This window comes from Pimephales promelas, chromosome 10 (genome assembly GCF_988280905.1).
Source record: "Pimephales promelas chromosome 10, fPimPro1.hap1.1, whole genome shotgun sequence".
In the NCBI taxonomy this organism is placed as follows: domain Eukaryota; kingdom Metazoa; phylum Chordata; class Actinopteri; order Cypriniformes; family Leuciscidae; genus Pimephales; species Pimephales promelas.
In genome coordinates, this window is record NC_142778.1 from 9894030 (window position 1) to 9915863 (window position 21834).

At 37.3% G+C, this 21834-nt stretch overlaps 1 protein-coding gene and 1 long non-coding RNA gene across 2 annotated transcripts in view; both read left to right on the top strand.

The window, feature by feature from the left end:
- Nucleotides 1–21834, top strand: part of kiaa1549lb (KIAA1549-like b) — a 149578-nt gene that overhangs the window by 73228 nt on the left and 54516 nt on the right. Inside the window, exons 8-10 of the mRNA XM_039681654.2 lie at nt 9490–9549; nt 17760–17911; nt 20528–20699. Of these exons, the coding sequence (XP_039537588.2) occupies nt 9490–9549; nt 17760–17911; nt 20528–20699 (384 nt within the window). The remainder of the gene's footprint in view (nt 1–9489; nt 9550–17759; nt 17912–20527; nt 20700–21834) is intronic.
- LOC148977309 (uncharacterized) lies at nt 14199–16150 on the top strand. Its single transcript, XR_016169860.1, has 3 exons — nt 14199–14653; nt 15717–15829; nt 15995–16150. It is a non-coding gene; the product is annotated as an uncharacterized LOC148977309 (long non-coding RNA).

The window sequence follows — 21834 nt, forward strand, 5'->3', positions numbered from 1 at the left end:
CAATTGGTACAATTTGTATTTCCTTTTTTAGATAGTGTAGTATGAGTATAGTATTCAAAACGTCTCAGGTTACGACTGTAACCCTTGATCCCTGAGGAGGGAACGAGACACTGTGTCGACTACGACACTTTGGGGAATGCACTTAGCGTAACACATCTGAAGTATGAATGAAACTAATCCAATCCTGATTGGTGCTGCATCATGATGTAACATGTGACGGCATACATGGAAGCTACAAAGAGATGCCTGCACACAACAGAGTTAGTTTCTGCGAGCAATTCGCTCCCAGGCAGGGGGGGTGGCGTGGTTACAGTCATAACCCGAGACATTCCCTTTCGAGGGAATTCGAACTGTGTGGACTACGACACTTTGGGGGAACGAGTACCCACTATGCCACAATGAACCCTGCCTGTCCCAGTGCGAAGCTGCGCACAGGCACACTTACGATGAGAGCAATACGGTGCCTGGCATAGAAGAAATGTTCAGGCTATATAATATGATCCCATCCTGCTGCATTGTACACTTCTTGGATCGGGACCCCTGAAAGGAGGGCTCTAGAGGACGCCATGCCTCTGGTTAAATGAGCCTTCATGGCCAAAGTTGAAGGCAAGCTCCGCACCTGATAGGCCATAGAGATAGCCTAAACGACCCAGTTACTGATGGTCTGTTTGGATGCGGGTAGCCCCTTGGGCGACCCGAAGCACACCAGCAACTAATCTGACTTCCGCCATGAAGAAGACCTCTGAGAGCTCTGACAGGGCAGAGCAAATTGTATCTCTCTTCATCCACCGTCACGTGAGGTGGAGGATGAAAGCCTTCAGAACCGTAGGCCATGCCACATTAGATAGCACGGCCTGGGATGCAAGATAGCCTCAATGTTAACTGGAGCAAATTTCACGCACTCATGAGATATAGAGAGTGTCTAAATATCTCCTACTCGCCTCTAAGAAGTAATGGCTAATAAAAAAAGCTACCTTGAGGGAAAGGTTCTTGGCCTCAGTCGACTCCAGAGGTTCGCACCACAGAGGAAATGTAAGAACAGCTGATATCTCCCCAGAGGCCCATCAGCCAGAGGAGTGTGGAAAGCCGCAAACCAGATAAGAGACCAGCCAAGAGGCGATCTTGGAGAAGCTCCAGCACTGAATCCAAACAGGCAGTTAACTGGATCCACCTCGCTTTCTACACCAAGTGGAAACACATTCCACTTTAGGCCATACAATCTCCTTGTGAAAGGAGCCAGACCCAAAGTATCCACAGGTCTGGTCGAAGGAGAAAATTGAGCCCCCGGGCTGTGGAAACAGGTCCCTCCTCGGAGGGATCTGCCAAGGCTGGGCTGCCAGGAGTTTTATGATGTCTGAAAACCATACCCGGGCCGGCCAGTAAGGGGCAACTATAAGTAGGCTTATCCCATCCCAAGAGACCCTCTCCAGAACTCATGGGAGCAGAGCGATCTGGGGAAAAGCATACAGGCGTAGACTTGGCCACATCTGTACTATTGCATCCAACCCCACTGGGGCTGGATAGGTGACAGAAAAAACACAGTGGATAGTGGAACTTCCCTCGAGACGTGAACAAATCCACTTTCACTGGGCCGAACCTCTCAATATCGACTTAACCACCTCGTGTGAAGTGTCCATTCCCCGGGCCTCAGCCCCTGCCTTGACAGGATGTCTGATTTTTGATTCTGGTTCCGTGGGACGAGCATTGCTCTGAAAGATAATCGTTTCCCCTGGGACCACAGGAGGATCTGATGTGCCAATCTGGATTGAGGGCGCAATCTCAGAACCCTATGATGAATCAAGTAGGATACCATCCACATATTGTCTGGATAGTGACCCCAGAGGTCTGGGAGGAAGCACCTCAGAGCCCTGTCTGATTGAGCCCCAGCCCGTGAGGGAGGCATCTGTCAAGAGGGATTTCCATGACATGACGCTCCCAGCACAGGGCCTTGGGGCAGTAACCAAGCTTTCCTCCACATAGATACTTAGGCATCTGCGCGTAACCTTGATCATGTGGAATGGGATCCCCTTCAGGAGAACCCCTTGGTTTTCAACCACCACTGCAGGGCCCTCATTCCATATGGAATGATGCTGGACGCTGCTGCCATGAGTCCTAACACTCTCTGTGTTTGACAGTGATGGCTTGGCCTAGGATCACAAAGGTCACCAATGGCCAGGATGGACTCGATCTGTGCAGGAGACAATTGTACCTGCATCGTGACCGAGTCCCACACCATTCCCAGGAACATGGTTCTCTGGCATGTGCCAACACGCTCTTTTTCATGTTGTGTCTCAACCCCATGCTGCCCCAACTGCTAGCTCTTGTGACTGGGTCAAAATCAGCCAGTCACCCAGAAACCTCAGCGGTGCTAGAGCTGCAGCCTTGCTATTTTCATCTTGTTTTCGATACCCTGAAGAAGAGGACCAGCAGAGAAAAATGTAAAACAATTTTCTACGTTCGCTGCTCATCATTTCAATTCCTCAGAATTAAATGCAGCCATAAACACTGGATAAGTAAAACAAGGTCTGGGTGGTAGGCTGAATTAAAATATCTAACTTCTTAAAGTCATAAAATATTCCAAAAATTGTATTTAATATAATTAAATGCAGCCATAATCGTGAGAATCGCGCCGTTACAACATATTTGGCTTCCATCCCTCGAGAAGAAAGTTAACAGGTGCGAGGCTGAAACTTCCAACAGTGCACGGATGTAGGCCTACACTTCAAGATACAGTATTTCTAAATGAGAACTGCCAGCTGGAGCCGACTGTGAATGCCTCACACCCAAACAGTATTATTTCACAGATCGCATGTGTCCCTTTTATTGTAGACCCGTAATCTATGTGCTGCCTCGCCAAATGCGAGATTCGAGTCATTCACAATATATTTGGCTTTCATCTCTTGAGAAAAAAGTCAACAGACGCGAGACTGAAACACCCAAAAACACACGGCTGTGTGCGTCGAGATATAATGAACACTACCAGCATCCTTAGGAGCTGACTGTGCATGCCTCACACCCACACAGAATCTTTATTGCAGACCCATAATCTACATGCTACCTCGGCAAACGCAAGATTCGAACCACTATAGATTTTCTATTGCAATGCAGACCTTTAATTTACGCGCTGCCTCTGCAAACACAAGATCCTAGTCATTGAATCTTTATTTATTTATTTATTTTTTTGCAGAGTAGACCTGTAGTCTACGCGGTGCCTTGGCAAACGTAAGATCCGAGCCACTAGATTCTGTATTGCAATATAGACCTTTATTTAGGACAATTCTTATGGGACAAACAATAGGACAGACCGTTTGATACAGAGCGCTTGCTGAAGAGCAAAAAGCCAACTCTATTGTATGCCGGTGTTGTGCCGAATTTCGACCTCTGCTAAATTATTACCCCCCTTAGCATTGGTAGGTTTACGATTATTTGAGGCGGAAGAGGTAGGATTAGGGGCGGGGTTGGGATTAGGCAGACTTCAATGAGAGGGGTAATATTTTTGCAGGGGGTCGAAATTAGGCACAACACCAGGGGTGCTTCTCATTTCTTATTTGTGCATCCTCGTTTCCTTTCCTTGTTTCCTTTCCTTGCGTCTCAGCTCCACCCCCTGTAGGACGCGAGGGAAGGAAGCGAGGAAAGGAAAGGAGGACAGAGGAATCGAATAAAAGCTTTTTTATATACATTGGAATACTTGATCACTCGAGCGTCACTCCACAGTGTCATCAGCAGCGCTAAAAGGATCTGCCCTTATGATGTTGAAGTTTGGTTATTTAATAAATTCATAATAAATAATAATAAAGATAGGCTATACTGTTGAAATATCTGAGATGTGTGGTTTATATAAACTGCAAAGGTAAAGTATAAATTAAAATGATTGTGACTGATGTGAAGGGGGAGGAGAATTGACATGTGCGTCACGTTTAGTCAATATAACAGTTCCGCGTAGGATGCACCTGTGTATCCTCGCTTATGACTCCTCAGGAAGCCTCCTATCTCCTCGATCCTCGACTCCTCACGGTGCAACTAGAGAATTGAGATGTCCTTCAAGATGGCTAAGCTCGATCGGTTTCCGGGTCATAGGAGGGAGGACGGAGGAGCGAGGAGACGAGGAGGGATATTGAGAAGCACCCCAGCATTCACTGGCTCAACACCTGGCTGGTGATGGTGCAGTGGATGAGACAAATGCCTTTGGTGTGAGAGATCCGGGTTCGAATCCACTGTGAGACACCAATGTGTCCCTGAGCAAGACACTTAAAGGAGCATTTCATCCATTTCAAAATCAATATTTATTGAAAGTGGATCATTTATGTTGTCAAAATGTAAAAAAAAAATTAATTTGGTGCCCTCTTGACCGAGAAAAGACAGAAAATAACCGAAGGGTGCATTTGTATGAAAGGCTACAATACCCACAATGCACCACATAGCACAGTTCCGCAAGCCACACCCACTAATCCGGAACTGCATACGAGTTTGCCTGTTATATTGGCAAACTCATTAGTGAATTACTCCTCGTTTGCATTTCTTTCTATGGTGTATTACTGCATGATACCTGTTCAGTCAGCCGAAACTATGATGGTTCACATCACAACACAAACGTTCGTGTGCTCCTCTGATTTAGAGATTTCGTCCAGGAGAAATTGCCATTGTTGAAATTCTCTGCAGTAGACGGACTCTTGCTGTGTCCATATAGTAGGCAGTAGCATGCAACGAGAGCACAAGCACAGCAGTCCGCCTCAGCTCGACCCAGTCCAGTCTCTTCGACCGACAGGCAGCCGCCTCCGGTTCATCCACCAGCCTCAGCTGCTCTTCACTGTATTGCGGCTCGTAAAAATAGCCACGAACATCGGATTTGAGCAGCAGACTTTCAAAATCCTCTTCTTCCATATCATCTTTAGTTTCTTGTGTCATTGTCATAATTCCTATCTCCACAGCGCTTGTTAGCTTAGCTTCCAAAAACAAGACGGCGGATATTGATTTCAATTTCTTCTAGTGAAGTCCCACCCACTGATCTGTAATAGGTCTGTAGGATGTGTGGGTCCCACACCCTTGAATTATGAGGAGCTAAGTTTGTAGTCTCTGTCATTTCAATGAAATGTGACTTCCTGCTTATTATGACACAAAATGACGATTTTTACATCATAATAAGCTGGAAGTAAAACACTTAAATCCTTATTTCTCCCATCTCAGGGGGAAATAAGGGAATAAACCATGACCATTCAAAAATATGACTGGGTTTCTAAAGATACAAAGCTTAATGCAAATGGGTGAAGTGTCCCTTTAACCCTAGTTGCTGCAGAGACGTGTGACCTGTGACATATATAGCAATTCTAAGTCGCTTTGGATAAAAGCGTCAGCTAAATGAATAAATGTAAAATTTTCCTTTGTAGCTTCCGTGTATGCCGTCCCATGTTATGTCATGACGCAGCACCATTCAGGATTGGATTAGTTTCAATGATACTTCAGATGCATCACGCTAAGGGCATTCCCCAAAGTGTCGTAGTCGACGTAGTTCGAGTTCCTTTGAAAGATAACTGACAATTCATTTCATTTTTGGTTGATATTTATAAATCTGAACTGTCTCATATTAATTAAACAAACAAACAAACACACATAAACAGCATTAATGTTAAAATGTTTATAATGACATAATTATCTAAACATTATAGAGGCACAATAACATTGATGATTCTCTTCAAGCATCTTCTCTTGAAGCATTTTCTGTTTGGTTTGTGTAGTCTTCACAGGTTCATGCATACATGGGCCTGGGCACAGCATGCACATCAAAGCCAATTACAAGGAAACATAATTAACAGTTGGGAATCCGAGATACATTTGTGTTTGTGTCTGTGTGGAAAGAACACGGTTCCACTAGCAACTGTAATGCGATGGTGACAATATCACACATCGCTGTCACACTTTTGCTCATGCTGACTGTGGGTTATTTGCTTTCTCCTCACAGTCAGTTATCTTGTCTGCTTTGTCTTTACTTTGATGATGTTTTTATGTACATTTTCTTAAGTAGAAATGCATTTATTTACAGAACAGAGTCATAACTAAGGCTGGGTATTGGTATAACAGCTTGTGCCTGGTTAAGGGTTAGTTAGTTCAGCCTAAAATGAAAATTATTCCATAATTTACTCACCCTCTAGCCATCCTAGATGTACTGTATACTGTATACTTTCTTCTTTCATCCAAATAATCAGAGTTATATCGAAACATATCTTAGCTCTTCCAAGCTTTATAATGAGCGTTTCCATCCATCATAAAAGTAATCCATACGGCTCCAAGGGGTTCATAAAGGCCTTCCGAAGCAAAGGGATGCATTTGTACTGATGTACTGTATACTGTATACTTTCTTCTTTCATCCAAATAATCAGAGTTATATCGAAACATATCTTAGCTCTTCCAAGCTTTATAATGAGCGTTTCCATCCATCATAAAAGTAATCCATACGGCTCCAAGGGGTTCACAAAGGCCTTCCGAAGCAAAGGGATGCATTTTTGTAAGAAACATATCCATAATTACAATGCATTCTATAAAATAAGCATATGTGGTGTAAATAAATTTTGGACATACGTCCATACATCTGGAAGTGGTCTGGGCTTTAACCGGAAGTTTGTGAAATTAGAAGCCCATTTTAAATGTAATTCTGTTCCCTTCATATATTAAAGTGATAGAAAAATTTGAAAAGTAAAAGATAAAAATTGCATGCTGTGCAATCTCTGAGAGAGTGAGACAGAGAAACATTTCATACCGTACAAGGTTTAAAATTTTAAAGGTGTCATATAATGCCATTTTTATACAAGTTAATTTGATTCTTTAGGATCTAAATGAAAAGTTTGTAATATACTTTAATTAAAAATTCTCAGTAGTATTGTAAGAAAACACTCATTTTACCTGGTCAAAAACAGCTCTGTTTTCAGTGAATAAAGTAGCCTGGATGCCAGACCGAACTTCCCGACCAAAAAATGTTGTGTCGATCCATTGACGAGTAATTATGATCAGGCAAAAAACGTTCGGGCCAATCAAATTGCCAGGGCGGGCTTTATACGATGATGGACAGGTGATCTGCAAGGAGGTAATCATCACGTTATCAAAGAGCGCTTAACTGTCTTCCCTAAGAGATGACTGCAGCTGGAGAATTGAGATGTATAGATTCCACTGTCACGTCTGTTGTAAAATAAATCGACAGCGCATTAATTTTAATAGACAAACAGAGAACTGCAATCAAGGCATTTGTCGATCGGAAAGATATTTTTGCCGTCCTTCCCACATGATTCGGCAAAAGTGTAACTTATCAGCTCGTTAAGAAGATGGGATGTAATGAAAAGCCTGTGGTCGTTGTGGTTTCTCCTTTGGTCGCACTCATGGAGGAGTAAGTAAAAGAAGCAACACTTGTTATTTAACTTCTAAAATAAGTAAAGTTAGGCTACGTTCTGTAGTTGACAACTGTATGCAAAGTAGCTGACTTACTGTGTTGCTCTGATTGGTTGTAGGGTTACCGACTATCCAATTGAGTGCCGAGTTGGTTTTTTTCCTGGTTCGGTTAAGACACGCCTCATAATCAAAGCCATACGGAGGAGTTTCAGACTCATCTTCCGAAAGGAATATGAGTATGACGAAGTCAGGCTATGAATAAAGTGCATGTGTCTTTAAATTATAATGAGCTTATCTCACCCCGCCCCTCCGTTCTGTGGGCTATTTTGACACAATACAAGTGGAGTGTTGACTTGACAACAGTTGAGGGTACGTTTTGGAGAAAGAATGGCAGCTGCAGTCTCTGAGGACACGTCTGTGCAACCTTCTTAGTTTGAACCGGAGTCGGACCCGGAACAAGATGACGGCCCCAAGAAGTTTCTTATCAAAACCAGCTTTATACTGACCCTCGTTTATAAAGCAGTCTGGTGAGAAATGATTAGCGCAAACAAAAAAGCATTGACGTTGATCGAGGGAATATATAGAAACATCAAAATGACTGCTGTGTTGGTTATTACACCCAGAACAATAACAGAACACCACAATCGCTTAGACGCCATTCTGCTCCATCGTATCAACAAAGACAAACTATGATGACAACTCGCTTAGGGTGGGTCTGTGTTGAAACGCTGCTGTCAATCAACAATCATGGGAAGGGCGTCTGACCGCGTGACGTCACACGGTTGAACGGCTTGATTTGAGACGGGGAAAACATAAGGAGATTTAAAAAAAAATATCATTATATGATGGTTGTGTACAGACACTGCCAACACACATATCAGTGTAATCAACTTGAAAAAGTGCATGTACCATTATATAACCCCTTTAAATATGCATATCAAAATAGTAGAAAATATATGATGTAGTATCTTATTTGATATCTCTCTTGTCAAAGCTATGACTTCTGAGAGATGCATCAGCAAAGTGGCACAGGCAACACGGCTAAATTTGATTTGTGATCACACTGTCCTTAATTCATTCATGAAGTTAACACTCATTTGTGTATCATATTGTACAAGGTTTAAAACATTTAAATTGACATATCAAATAGTAGAAAATGTGTATGATGTATTATTTTAGTTTATATTTGGCACTTTGACAAAGCTCTGATTTCTGAGAGACGCACAACAGAAACATGGGATTTGATTTGTAGCTATTAGCATTGGCACTCTACTAAATTCATCCATAAAGTTTACACTCATTCACTTCACACACTCGATGTGATATGGCTGATTTCCCCTGGAGCACCTTTTATCCAGCAAACACAGTATCAGAATATTTTTTCCTATTATGAGGTAGAATTTGTTATTCCTTATCCATGCCTTTCTGAATAAGGTATTGAAGTAGTCATATTTAGACATGTCTTTAAGAATAAGTCATTGAGTCATTTACCCAAGCAATCATTTCTTTAAAACTGATTCATACAAGCCACGGAAAACACCACTACAAACCACCAAGACAAAAATACCCCCACTGCATTGGTTGATCCTGCTTTGATAATTTTCAAAATTAGTTTCATCATTGTTTAAGTCATCATTTTGTCATATTTATTTATTTCGAATGAAAAAAATGGACCTCTGTGACCCTGTAGAGGATAAATCGGTTTGAGGAATTGATGGATGCGTTTTAAAAAGTACATTTTATTTGAAAAATTCATATGCTTGTAAAAATGAAACGCTGGTCAAAACACTTAGGCTGTTGTTCCTCAGATTAGACCTTAGAAGACCTTGGTGGAGTAATTCAACAGCTGTTGTAATTTTACTGGCTGATTAGTGATTCTGCCTTGAAGACAGGATGTCAGCCAGAGCCTTTAATCACACTGCCAGTGTGCAATCGAGTTATGGTTTCATTTGGGGAATGCGGCTAGACTCTCTACTGTCTGTTGGAGAGAAGATGTGCTTAGCTAAGCCTCTAGACTCAGGATCAAAGCAATGTATTTGGATACAAGCTTTCTTATCTACCCTTCTTCTTTACAACACTTTCTTTCTCTCCCCTCTCACTATCGTTCCTCTGCAGCTCTGGAATACCATAACCTCAACACATCAGTAGCAACCAGGCCATTTTGGATTATCACAGGTAATTATCTTATTGATGAAAGTTCATTACCAGCCATATAAGTGAGATAACTTCATTTAGAAGAATTTGATTATTTTCTGTTTACTCTTTTGACTTTTCTGACATCGGCCCACAGCTTTTGTTCTGGATAACTGATATTTGCATATATGATTTTCACTCTCATTCCCATTATATGAAGGGATGTGGTGTAAAATCAAATTGTTTGAGGTTTTTACTCTGTATAGGTTAAGATCCTCTATAATAAGCTACAATACTCCTAAAACCTCATAAACAAACTGTTAGAACATGTGTGAAACGTGGGAAACTTTTGTTGTTGTGTTATATTACAAGCATTTTCACATAACATGAATAACAGATACTTAAAGGGTTAGTTCACCCAAAAATGAAAATTATGTCATTATGTCGTTCCAAGCCCGTAAGACCTCTGTTCATCTTCGGAACACAGTTTAAGATATTTTAGATTTAGTCGACGAGCTTTCTGTTCCTCCATTGAAATTGTATGTAGCTTATACTGTCCGTGTCCATAAAGGCAATACATACATCATCAAAGTAGTCCATATGCCATGAGTGGGTTAGTTCAAATTTTTTGAAGCATCGAAAATACTTTTTGGTCCAAACATAGCAAAAACACGGACTTTATTCAGCATTGTATTCTCTTCCGTTTCTGTTGTCATTGCTGTCATTGCTCGTTCACGATTCCAATGACGCTGCTGATGTATTATCTTGTGCGCCCGATTAGGACGATTAGGACATCCGCGACATGCTGTCACAGACTGTAAACGAAGCTCATAACCCAGAAGAGAATACAATGCTGAAAAAAATCGTTGTTTTTGCTATGTTTGGACCAAAAAGTATTTTCGATGCTTCAAAAAATTCGAACTAACCCACTCATGTCACATGGACTACTTTGATGATGTCTGTATTGCCTTTATGGACAAGGACAGTATAAGGTACATACATTTTCAATGGAGGAACAGAAAGCTCTCCGACTAAATCTAAAATATCTTAAACTGTGTTCCGTAAATGAACGGAGGTTTTACGGGCTTGGAACGACATGAGGGTGAGTCATTAATTACATAATTTTCATTTTTGGGTGAACTAACCCTTTAAGCCATTTGCTCCAGTGAGTTTGTATAATACGTATAATAACATGCTGCCATTCTATGGCAAGATTAGATAATTTGAAATGTCTTTCCATTCTATGTCAACACAACAACCCATCTCTTATACTGTCTCTGTAATTTATCAGTTAATCAAGATCTGAGCGTGTTGAATAAAACTAATATTCATAAATTGGTACGGGACAAATTCATTTATCATGCTTTGACTTTGAAAATACTAACAAACACAACGACAAAGTCATTTTTGTCATTGGTTTCATCCTCGTTTTGGTCATAATGTCCATCATTTGGTTGATAACCCAGGTGAAAAAGACGTTGTATTAAATGTATTAAAAATATATTTGAAATACAAATAGTGTGTTTATAATACATTTGTATTTACAACATGCTTATTTAAAGTGTACTAAAAATGTATTTTATTGCATTTTAGTATATTTCTAAAAAGTATACTAGAAGTACATTGGTAATAAATATATATTTAATTACACTTTTAAGAAATATACTATAGAAAAGCATACTTTTAATGTATTTATAAAAAGTATATTAGTAATATATTGGTAATAAATGTATGCTTTATTATATTTTTAATAAATATGCTAATGATAATTATACTTTAAATGTATTTCTAAAAAGTATATTAGAAGTACATTGGTAATAAATATATGTTTAAATACACTTTTAAGAAATACACTATAGAAAAGCATACTTTTAATGTATTTCTAAAAAAGTATATTATTAGTACATTGGTAATAAATGTGTGCTTAATTATATTTTTAATAAATATGCTAATGGCAATCATGCTTTAAATATGTTTCTAAAAAGTGTACTAGAAGTACATTGGTATTTAATTACATTTTTAAGAAATATGCTAAATACAAACATATTTTAATTATATTTAAAAATGTTTTACTAGAAACGCAATGATAATAAATATACACTTAATTACACTTTTAGAAATGGGTGATTCTTCAATTGGGGGCTATTTTGCCATCTTAGATTTTGATTAATGAAATTTGGTTAAATTTTGTTAGAATTATGTCAAGACAATGTTTACATGTTTTGATGTAAAGATATAATAATGGCCGCAACTGAGCCTAAATATTATTTGAGTATTTTATATCTATTTGTCAACTGGCACTTCAAAATGTCATTCCCATCACAACATCAAAAAGTCTTATAATGCACAGAATGTATCAAGGAGATCATTTAAACTCATTTATCTTGCAAATATTTTTAACCTTTAACAATGCGTATAAAAAACAAAATGTTTCCACTCAGCGAATTACGGATATTTTCTTGTTCTTACCATAAAAACGTATTTTTCTGTGTTCGTCAAAGCACACTTTTGTTTAATTTCTGGAAAATTAATTTTAGATGTTTTTTCTTTGAATAGGTGAATGAGTATTTTATTAGGCTTTTCATGTAGCACCTCAGGATTGAACATAAAACATTTTTAAAGGTACATTTGCTGTAAATTAAGCAACGTGGCGGTAATGACATACTGTTCTGGTAATGACATAGTGTTTTGGTAATGACATAAATGAAAAGTGCACTGATACGTAAAGCAAATTTAAAGGCTTAAAATAATGACTTTTGGTGAGTGTTGTTAAAAGAAATCGCCCTGGTTGCGTATGCAACCCACCGTTCCCTGAAGGAGGGAACGGAGGACGTAGTCGACTGTTGACTGAATGGGGATCGCGCCAGAGAGCCTATGTTCTTCGAGTACTATTGAACGAGCCAATGTAATTGGCGTGCGTGATTTGCATCACACACTCCCGTCACTGTAGGGACCGCAACATATGGACCCAGCCTAACACAGGTTCCACACTACTTATGAGTGGTAGGCCTAACACCGTCGAGCTGGTACTGTGTAGTGGAAAAATGCCTTAAAGTGTGAGATTACTTTAAGCTTTCCTGTTTCTTTTCTTCTTTTGTATCTTTCTTTTTCTCTGTAAACATACTGCTGATATTTTACAGGATCTCCCTTCAATTTTTTTCTATAATCTCTAGACCTTTCTGTTGATTTCTTGGAAGCCATTCTGGTTAAAAAAATAAGAAAAAATTGTTTTATGAAGTAAGACCTATCACTTAAGTTTCACTGTAAAACCACAGTATTATGCTTCTTTAACTTAATTAATAAACACACAATATGATATAGATAGTGACATGGAACATGTCATTACCACCATCACTTGTCATTACCATCACAACAAGTTGTGTGTTGGTAATGACGTGTTGCGGTAATGACATTTTTAATTTTTTTCAGGAAAAAAGATGCTAGGTCATGGTTTTGCTAACATTACTCAACAGCTAGTACAAAAAAAACTTTAAATACACATAAATCACGTGAATGTATATATAAATGTATCAAAATATTGCTGCTACAACATTTATGGTAATGACGCTGAATAAGTCTACTCCATGATCAGAAAGAATTCAAGATTAAATAACTTACTTTTTCAGACATCAAATTTCACTGTTCTTTCATGGCTGACATGTGCTCCACTTCTAGTCTTCATTTCCATGGTTACGGGATAAACAAGTCTCACCCTCAGAAATATCCTTGTTGTAATTATAGACTGTTGCGGTAATGACAGTATTTTTGTGGACAATACTAAATTGTTAAAAATATTCACAAATTGCACAGATATTAACCCGAATTATGCATCAAGTGCCTTTTAAAGTTACTGTTTAAACATATATTGTAATTTTTTAATGAACTGATTAAATTTTATCACATTTTCAGAGCAGACAAGTTTTGAAGTCTGGGTTGGGGACAAGGCCTGAATAGCCAAATATTAGTGATGAAAATAATTTTAAAAATGGAAATCATACTGATTTTAGTGTATAAAATTTTTTCGTGGTACAATAAATATAATTTTAAATAACTAAACTGTTTATTTTATAATATTGTATTTTTAACATGAATGTATAACCTGGGGACATAAAAGTTCCCCTAATTGAAGAATCACCCAAATATGCTAAAAACAAACATAGTTTTAGTGAAGTTTTAGTGTATTTACAGAAAGCATACTTGTTGCTAAATTAAAGTATTTTTGTGTTCACTTCAAGTTTAAAAATTCAAGTCCCTTTAATTCCCTTCCTAACATGAAGGCAATTAAACATCTATCGAAATTAATTGTATATTTCTACAAAGACTAGAAGTAGCACTTTAATTATAAATATGTGCTCAGTTAAGCTTTTAAGAAATATACCAAAAACTACTACACTTTTTGTAATACTACCAACACTTAACTCAATGTATATGTATTTCACACTTTATATTATGTGTTTTAGGTTTAACTTTTTTAAATTAATTTGTTATAATTATGAAAAGCACTAAAATTTGACTAACAAGTAGCCTAATGCACTTCTATACTTCTGCATTAATTAATCAAATAGTCTTTTCCACAAAACAAGTGAATACCAGTACTTGCACACATCAACATAAAAGATCAGGTACTAGAAAAACAAAATAAATTTCTTAAAGCTTGACTCTTACATTTGTTTAGCCAAAATGAATAAAAAAAACTTGTTATAAAGCATGTTAGGTTTATATTAACAGAGTTGTTTCTTTTTTGTGGATGTTAGTTAATATTTCCAGTTGCATTCATTTGGACCAATCAGAGCCAATCTTTTCAAAACAAGCTTGCCGGCAATTGTCCAATCACACACTGCCATTTGAACTTACATGTTGGGCGGGGCGCGGACAGCGGATACTGACTTGTCTGTCACTGTGGTGTGGTATTAGCTTCGGATATTTCAACAGAAATCATGTATTTTCCAAATTTTGCTTTGTTATTTCACTGACTCGGACCTAGTGAATGTGGATAGCACCGATCTAATATTAAGAGAACACACGAGCAGATTACCAGGTCGTCAGCTCCCGCGAACAATTTAGCAGTGAAGAGGACAACGCAGAGCTGCGCCGCCACGACATGGACAGAGCAAGATACTGCCAGAAAAGATCTTACTTCTTGGTGGTAAGTTTATTAGTTTAAGTGATTAGTGTAATTGGCTTTATTCTCACTTTGGGTTTTTAGAAAATATTTTCAGAAGTTGATGACGATGTTCTGTGGATTACTGGCGTTTCTGTTGATTTGACACTAAAGCGAGTTAATCCATTGACGTCTATCAACTTAATTGTTATAGATCTAGACAGTGACATAACTATAAAAACATTGCACACTGTGTTTTCAGAAAAAAGGTTATGGTGATTACACGACAGGCTTGATTGTCCCTAAGTAACTTGTGTTTTAAATATTATAATATATTTTAAGCTCTAATAAAACTTTCACATTTGTGATATTTAATTCATAGTAAAATCTAATTAATTATTAGTAGGCTGTCAGTTTTCATGTCAATTCGATAAATAAATTAAGTTGTAATCACCAACTATAAGCTTTCATAAAACCAATTATTAAATATCTTGCACTGGGAAATTAAAACGATGTTAAATAATGAAATGAGAGTTTTTATATTTAATATTTAGCCTAACCAAGGAATTTGCACACTGCAAAGACATTTTTTTATATTAAACCTAACCGTGAGTAGATGAGGTCAAGTCGAGTAAGTAGTAGTTGATCCTCTTGATTTGTAACTTTTTGTTGGTGAAAAACAACAAAAACAGTCAATAGTGTGTCATGTAGCAGCTAAGTAGCTAAGTGACCTATTATATATTAACACGTATTTGAAAAATTGCGTCCCCCGCATGAATATGTATTTTGCCTGATTATGCATTGAATTATGCAATCGCATAATCGTGTTTTTCTCGAGGGACTGATTTATATGATTTTATGTGTGGTATTCAGCTTTTTTACATTTAATCAAGTCGTTATCAGCTGTCACCAACTTGTAACTTTCAATAGAACGTTCTGTCTTTATTAATAATGAATAATTACTTAAATAATAGCGTGGAAGTTACAGTAATGGTTCATTAAATATGTTTTACCATTTAAACAAAATACAAATTATATATGAAGAACACAAACTAGTGTTTGTTCTGCCCTAACTTTGTATAACATGCGACTTTATTTTTTCTTATAGAGCTTCCAGGGATATTATCATCTCTCAAAGAGGCCCTGGAGTCCATGAAACGAGGTTCATTCAGCTCAAGCCCAAGATCATCTGAGCTGTGTCTTCCTGAAACCTCAGAAATGGTTAGAAAATTCTTTATGATAAAGAAAAATCCTATTTGTTATAATAATTATATCTGACTTTTTGTGCATTAAGTGTTCTGAATTAAGTAACGAAGTGACAGCTTTTTATTAGAATTATAAATAAACAAGTTTATACTAATGCTTGTTTTTTTTTATTCTTGCCAGATTTCCCTCTGTGTTTCTGATATCCCCAAAAGAGTCTATGGCAGACTGAACAAGTCACGAACTTCTCTTTTTACTCAAGATTTGGCCACTTTACTTTTTGCTATTGTATTTCACTTTGTTTGACTTAAAGGATTAGTTCACTTAAAAAAAAAAAAAAAAAAACCTTTAGCTGATAGCTTACTCACCCCCATGCCAAGATATCCATGTCATTCTTTCTTCAGTTGAAAAGAAATTAAGGTTTTTGATGAAAACATTTCAGGATTTTCTCCATATAATGGACTTTATTTGGGGACCAAACGGTTCAAGGTCCAAAAGACGTTTCTGTGCAAACTGTTCAAAGGGCTTTAAACGATTCCAGACGATGAATAAGGGTCTTATCAAGCGAAACGATCGGTCATTTAAAAAAAAAACCCCACAAGTTTAAGTTTTATAAGCTCAAATGGTCGCCTTGCTCTGTTCTGTTATGCATGTTCATGATTTTCCTATTTGAACTCGTTCATTAAAATTAACAAATCTTTTTCTGAGTCATTAGGTTCATTCAATGAACGAAATGAATGAATTGACTCGAAAAAAGATTTGTCAGGGCTGCCAACTCTCAAGCATTCAGCACAAGACTCTCGCAATTGAGCCAATTCTCATGCTTTCACGACAAATTGACTGTTAGCCATTGGACCCTGAACCGTTTGGTTCCCAGTGATTATATGGAGAAAATCCTGGAATGTTTTCATCAAAAACCTTAATTTCTTTTCGACTGAAGAAAGAAAGACATGGACATCTTGGAAGACATGGGGGTGAGTAAATTATCACCAAAAGTTTTTTCAAAAGTGAACTACTCCTTTCAGTTAGTTTATTTATTTATTTATTTTTGTTCTGTTTAATACCTCTGCAAATCAATGCATTTTATGTTAATGTATTTTGTTTAGTTTTCATAATGCTTTACTGATGTAGTGCATTAAAGTTTATCTTTCAAAGAGTGTTTGTGTGTTTTGTAGAAATATTTTTGTATTGGGTTTTGTTGAATTCAAATGTTTAAATGTATTTTTAATACATTAAAATATATTATTTTTATATTAAATGGTTTTTGGAAAAATATATTTTTAATATGTTAATAGTGGGTCCAATAGTGTTCTACTAATACATTATTAATAAGCTGAAATTATATTTAAAATATACTCAGAACGCATTAATGTGAAGCTAAAAATATACTAATGCTGTATTTCTAAAGTCTATTTAAAGTGTATTAAAATACACTTTAAATAAGTGCTATTATATTACATTAAATGTACTTAAAATGGTTCCATTTTAGCACAATTTAGTATAATAAAATATATTACTATTACCTTAAAATTGAACTTAAATACATATTAAAGTACACTTAATATACTTGAAGTTGTTTCAATTTAGCACATTTAATACATATTTAATACGGTACACTTAAAATACATTAAGTATATCAAAATAAGTACAATTTAAATATATTTCCTTTTCACCTGGGAACATAACTAAGAAGTAACTACTGTGAGCAAAACTCTATAGCAGTGGTTAAGCAGCAACTCTAGCCCTCAAGGTCCTCCGCCCTGAAGAGTATAGGTCCAACCCTGATCAAACTCATCTGCCCATAACTTTTTAGCAATCCAGAAGACATTAGCTTGTTCAGGTGTTTTTAAGAACCTAAATTATGCAGAACTTGAGGGCCAGACGGCCAGTGATGAGAAACTCTGCTCTGCAGCAAAACTCTTTAATGTCTCTCCCTCTTTCTCTCCAGTGATTCAGGATGTGGAAAACTCCTCTCTGGAAGGACAGTACCAGAGCTTTGCCAGTCTGATGGAGGAGCGGTTGGCTGAGCTCTTCATGGTGGCACATCAGCAAGGTGTTCGCTTCAAAAGGGCAGCAACGGTGGGCAGTTACACTGTCCAGGTACAACTTCCAAGTGCTAATGTATTGAGCAAATTTATTGTGAACAAATAAATAATATATATATTTTTAAATACATTAATTCTGGAAGACAGATTCACAAACCCTATGTAAGAAATGGCCATAGGCCAATGGCCATTTCTTACTTGAATCAGTTTTAGCTGAAAATGTGAAAATACATTGTTTGGCAATTGGAAATTGGCCAAACTATACTATTTCCATATGTTTTTCCTTCAAATTAAATTTGTTTAGAGATCTACAATCAGGATTTGAAATTAAAGGGATAGTTCACCCCAAAATGAAAATTCTGACAGTAATTACTCACCCTCATGTTGTTCCAACCCCATAAGACTTCATCTTCGGACCACAAATTAAGATATGTTTTATTAAATCTGAGAGCTGGATCACTCCTCCATAGGCTTCTAAGGGATTGAAACTTGCCAGCCCAGAAAAGTTATCAAAGACATAATTTAAATAGTCCAAGTGACTACAGTGGCTCGATCTTAAGTTTATCAAGCCACGAGAATTCCTTTTGTGCGGAAAAACCAAACAAAAATAACGACTCCGAGTTCCTGTGGAATATATAGCTTGGGCTATGGCCATAGGGAATGCTGTCACTGACAGCCCAGTGTGACCTGAGGGCCAGGGGTTCTAGCGTTTCGTTGAATTGCTGGTTCTGACAGTTGTCACTGCCAATGGGCATGCGCTCCCCTTAGCATGGTGGCGCAGTTATATCGTTCCCCAAAGCGTCATTCGGCGCAGTGTGAGTTCCCTTTTAAAAGGGAACATCTCAGTTTATGACTATAACATATGTTCCCTGAAAACAGGGAACGAGATTTTGCGTCTTCCTGCCATGCTTCGGGGCCTACCTACCAAACAGTTCCTCAGACGAAAGGATATTGTCATGTTTGCAAGGCGACCTTATCCAGGTCACACGTTAATCATTCACACTAATGATTCACGGGCTGTCGCCAGTCAGCATGATTACCGTGATTTGAAAGTGATTTCAGACACCTGACAATTCTACGTCCCAATTCGCATACTATCCGTCCTAAATAGTATTCGAAAATAGAATTAGTACGTCCCAAATCGTAGTATGTTGAAATGAGTGTTTCAAAGATACCCGGATGGTCTACTTTTTCCGGTCAGAATCCGAAGTGCAGATCGATGAACACTCTAACGGCTGATATTGCCCACAAACCATTGTGCTTTGGACGAGGATTCGGTTAGAACTACAAACACGAGTAAAAAGTGTTAAAAAACTACAGACATTGAGTCCCCGCGGCTGTGTAGAGAAGTTTAGATAAAGAGCTTTGAGTGAATAATTATCAGCATCTAACCTGACGAAATTGAATTTATTCAATGTTGTCCACATTATATTCCATTTGCAGCAGCATTGTGAACTTTAAAAAAAAACACGTTTAGCCATTACGTTTTTAATGCATCATTATATTCAAATTGCAAACACGAGGAGAGCATGAAAGACCCACAACTGGCACATGAAACGGTAGGAAATAAAATTAGATAGAATGGAGGATTTTAACTGTGACACGATGATTGACAGGGCAGTTTACGGTGACAGTATGCACGCAGCACGCGACAGAGCTGTCCGTTAAAGGGTTAGTTCACCCAAAAATGAAAATTAAGTCATTAATTACTCACCCCCATGCTGTACCAACCCCGTAAGACCTTCGTTCGTCTTCGGAACACAAATGAAGATATTTTTGATTAAATTTGAGAGCTGTATAACTACCACATTGGCTCCTAAAGGACTGCCTCTTGACGGCCCAGAAAGTCAATGAAGAAAATGTTTAAATATCCCAAGTGACTACCGTGGCTCAACTATATGTTTATCAAGCGACGCGAATACTTTTTGTGCGAAAAAACAAACAAAAATAACGAGTTTATTCGACCATTTATTTTCTTCCTTGTAGGCCAGAACGAGACTTCCTTAGATTTCCACGACGCATGCGCGAGATTTGCGATCTGCTTACACCAGCTTACACTACTTCAGATTGCAATTCTCGCGCATGCGTCGTGGAAATCTAAGGAAGTCTCGTTCTGGCCTACAAGGAAGAAAATAAATGGTCGAATAAACTCGTTATTTTTGTTTGTTTTTTCGCACAAAAAGTATTCGCGTCGCTTGATAAACATATAGTTGAGCCACGGTAGTCACTTGGGATATTTAAACATTTTTTTCATTGACTTTTTGGGCCGTCAAGAGGCAGTCCCTTAGGAGCCAATGTGGTAGTTATACAGCTCTCAAATTTAATCAAAAATATCTTCATTTGTGTTCCGAAGACGAACGAAGGTCTTACGGGGTTGGTACAGCATGGGGGTGAGTAATTAATGACTTAATTTTCATTTTTGGGTGAACTAACCCTTTAAAGATGATGTGATAGTATGTCCCAAAGCTTGCCTACTCTTTTGCTACACACTCAAAAGTATGTACTTTTTCCTCACAAAAAGAGTACATACTTTTAGGGCATAGTATAAGTAAGCGAATTGTGACGCAGCTAAAGTCTCCACCTGCAGACTGTTTGATGAAAAAGGATTTCAGGGTTATGAAATAAATCTGTGTCTACAGGAAATGATCAAGCTGTGTTTCATTGCATTCAGATGGTTAGTATCAGGCGTGTGCATGGGCCAAAAAACCCAGCTGAGATGACCTACTATGCCCAGCAAAACGAGACCCCACTGCTTGGCACAACTGCAGCCAAGCTTCTGAACACAGTGGACTCACAGACCATGGCGCTCACGCTGGGATACTTTGTCCAACAGCAGGCTGAAGGTCAATATTACATTTTCTTCAAGTTGAACTATAATTATATACATTTAATACTACTGTAGATGCAAAAATGCTAAGGATACTGTTTTCCAACTGAGACATGGAAAAATTAATCAAACTTAACATGAATCAAAACCAGGACATGTCTTTCAGATTAAATGTTTTACTGAACACAATTTCCTCTGTTGGCATACCCCAGTGAAAAAAGCTTGTACCAAAATGTATTTAAAATACATTTATTTAAACTAAGTATAAAACCATTAACATATTTACAGACATATAAATTGAGACTTTCTGATTTAAATATTACAATTTAACTTTATTTTGAGTACATTTTATTGCACAATGTACATTTCTTAATATTAACTCTGAAATGTGTTTTAATACCACTATTAGTAAGGATAGAATGATCTCTGTTGTTCCAATTTAGCAGACATTAAGTATACCAATATAGTAAACTAAAATTGCTGAAAATTTATATTAAGTACATAAATATGTAAATGTATTTGTAGTATACTTAGCATTAATAAATGTATTTAAAATACATTTTAGTATATTTATTTTTCACTGGGGTATTTCCTAGTGAAACAGAAAGTTGTGGAATATTTAAGGTCTCATCCTTTTTTTTTTTTACTAGAAAATAACATTTCAATGAAATCACAGTCCATCTAAAACATGATTTACCACTTGCATTTACTAGTTCCAGCAGTGAAGATTTCACCTGGCTGCAAATACCATATTAACAGGCATTCAAAAATGAGCAAAGTTGCACAATAGTACAACTTTGTGTCAACCAAGCAAATGAAAAATGCTTATTATTAAATATTAAAAATAATGGCTTTCAATGCTTCTCAATGTCATTTTGAATGGCTATGACGACTTATTTTATCCGCAGAAATTGAAAAAAAAATACATTTAATTAAGACATCAGTAGCAGCATTGGTATTGGTGGTACTGGCCTTCATTAATAGTACTTAGAAAAAAAGATGCCTTTAAACAAATATTTAAAATATACCTCCATTATGTTGTTTCTACATTAATTTTATTCAATTACATATTACATACTATTATGCACTATTTCGTAATATTATATATATGTGTAGGAATATAATCCGGATGTACTACATCAGCCATTTTG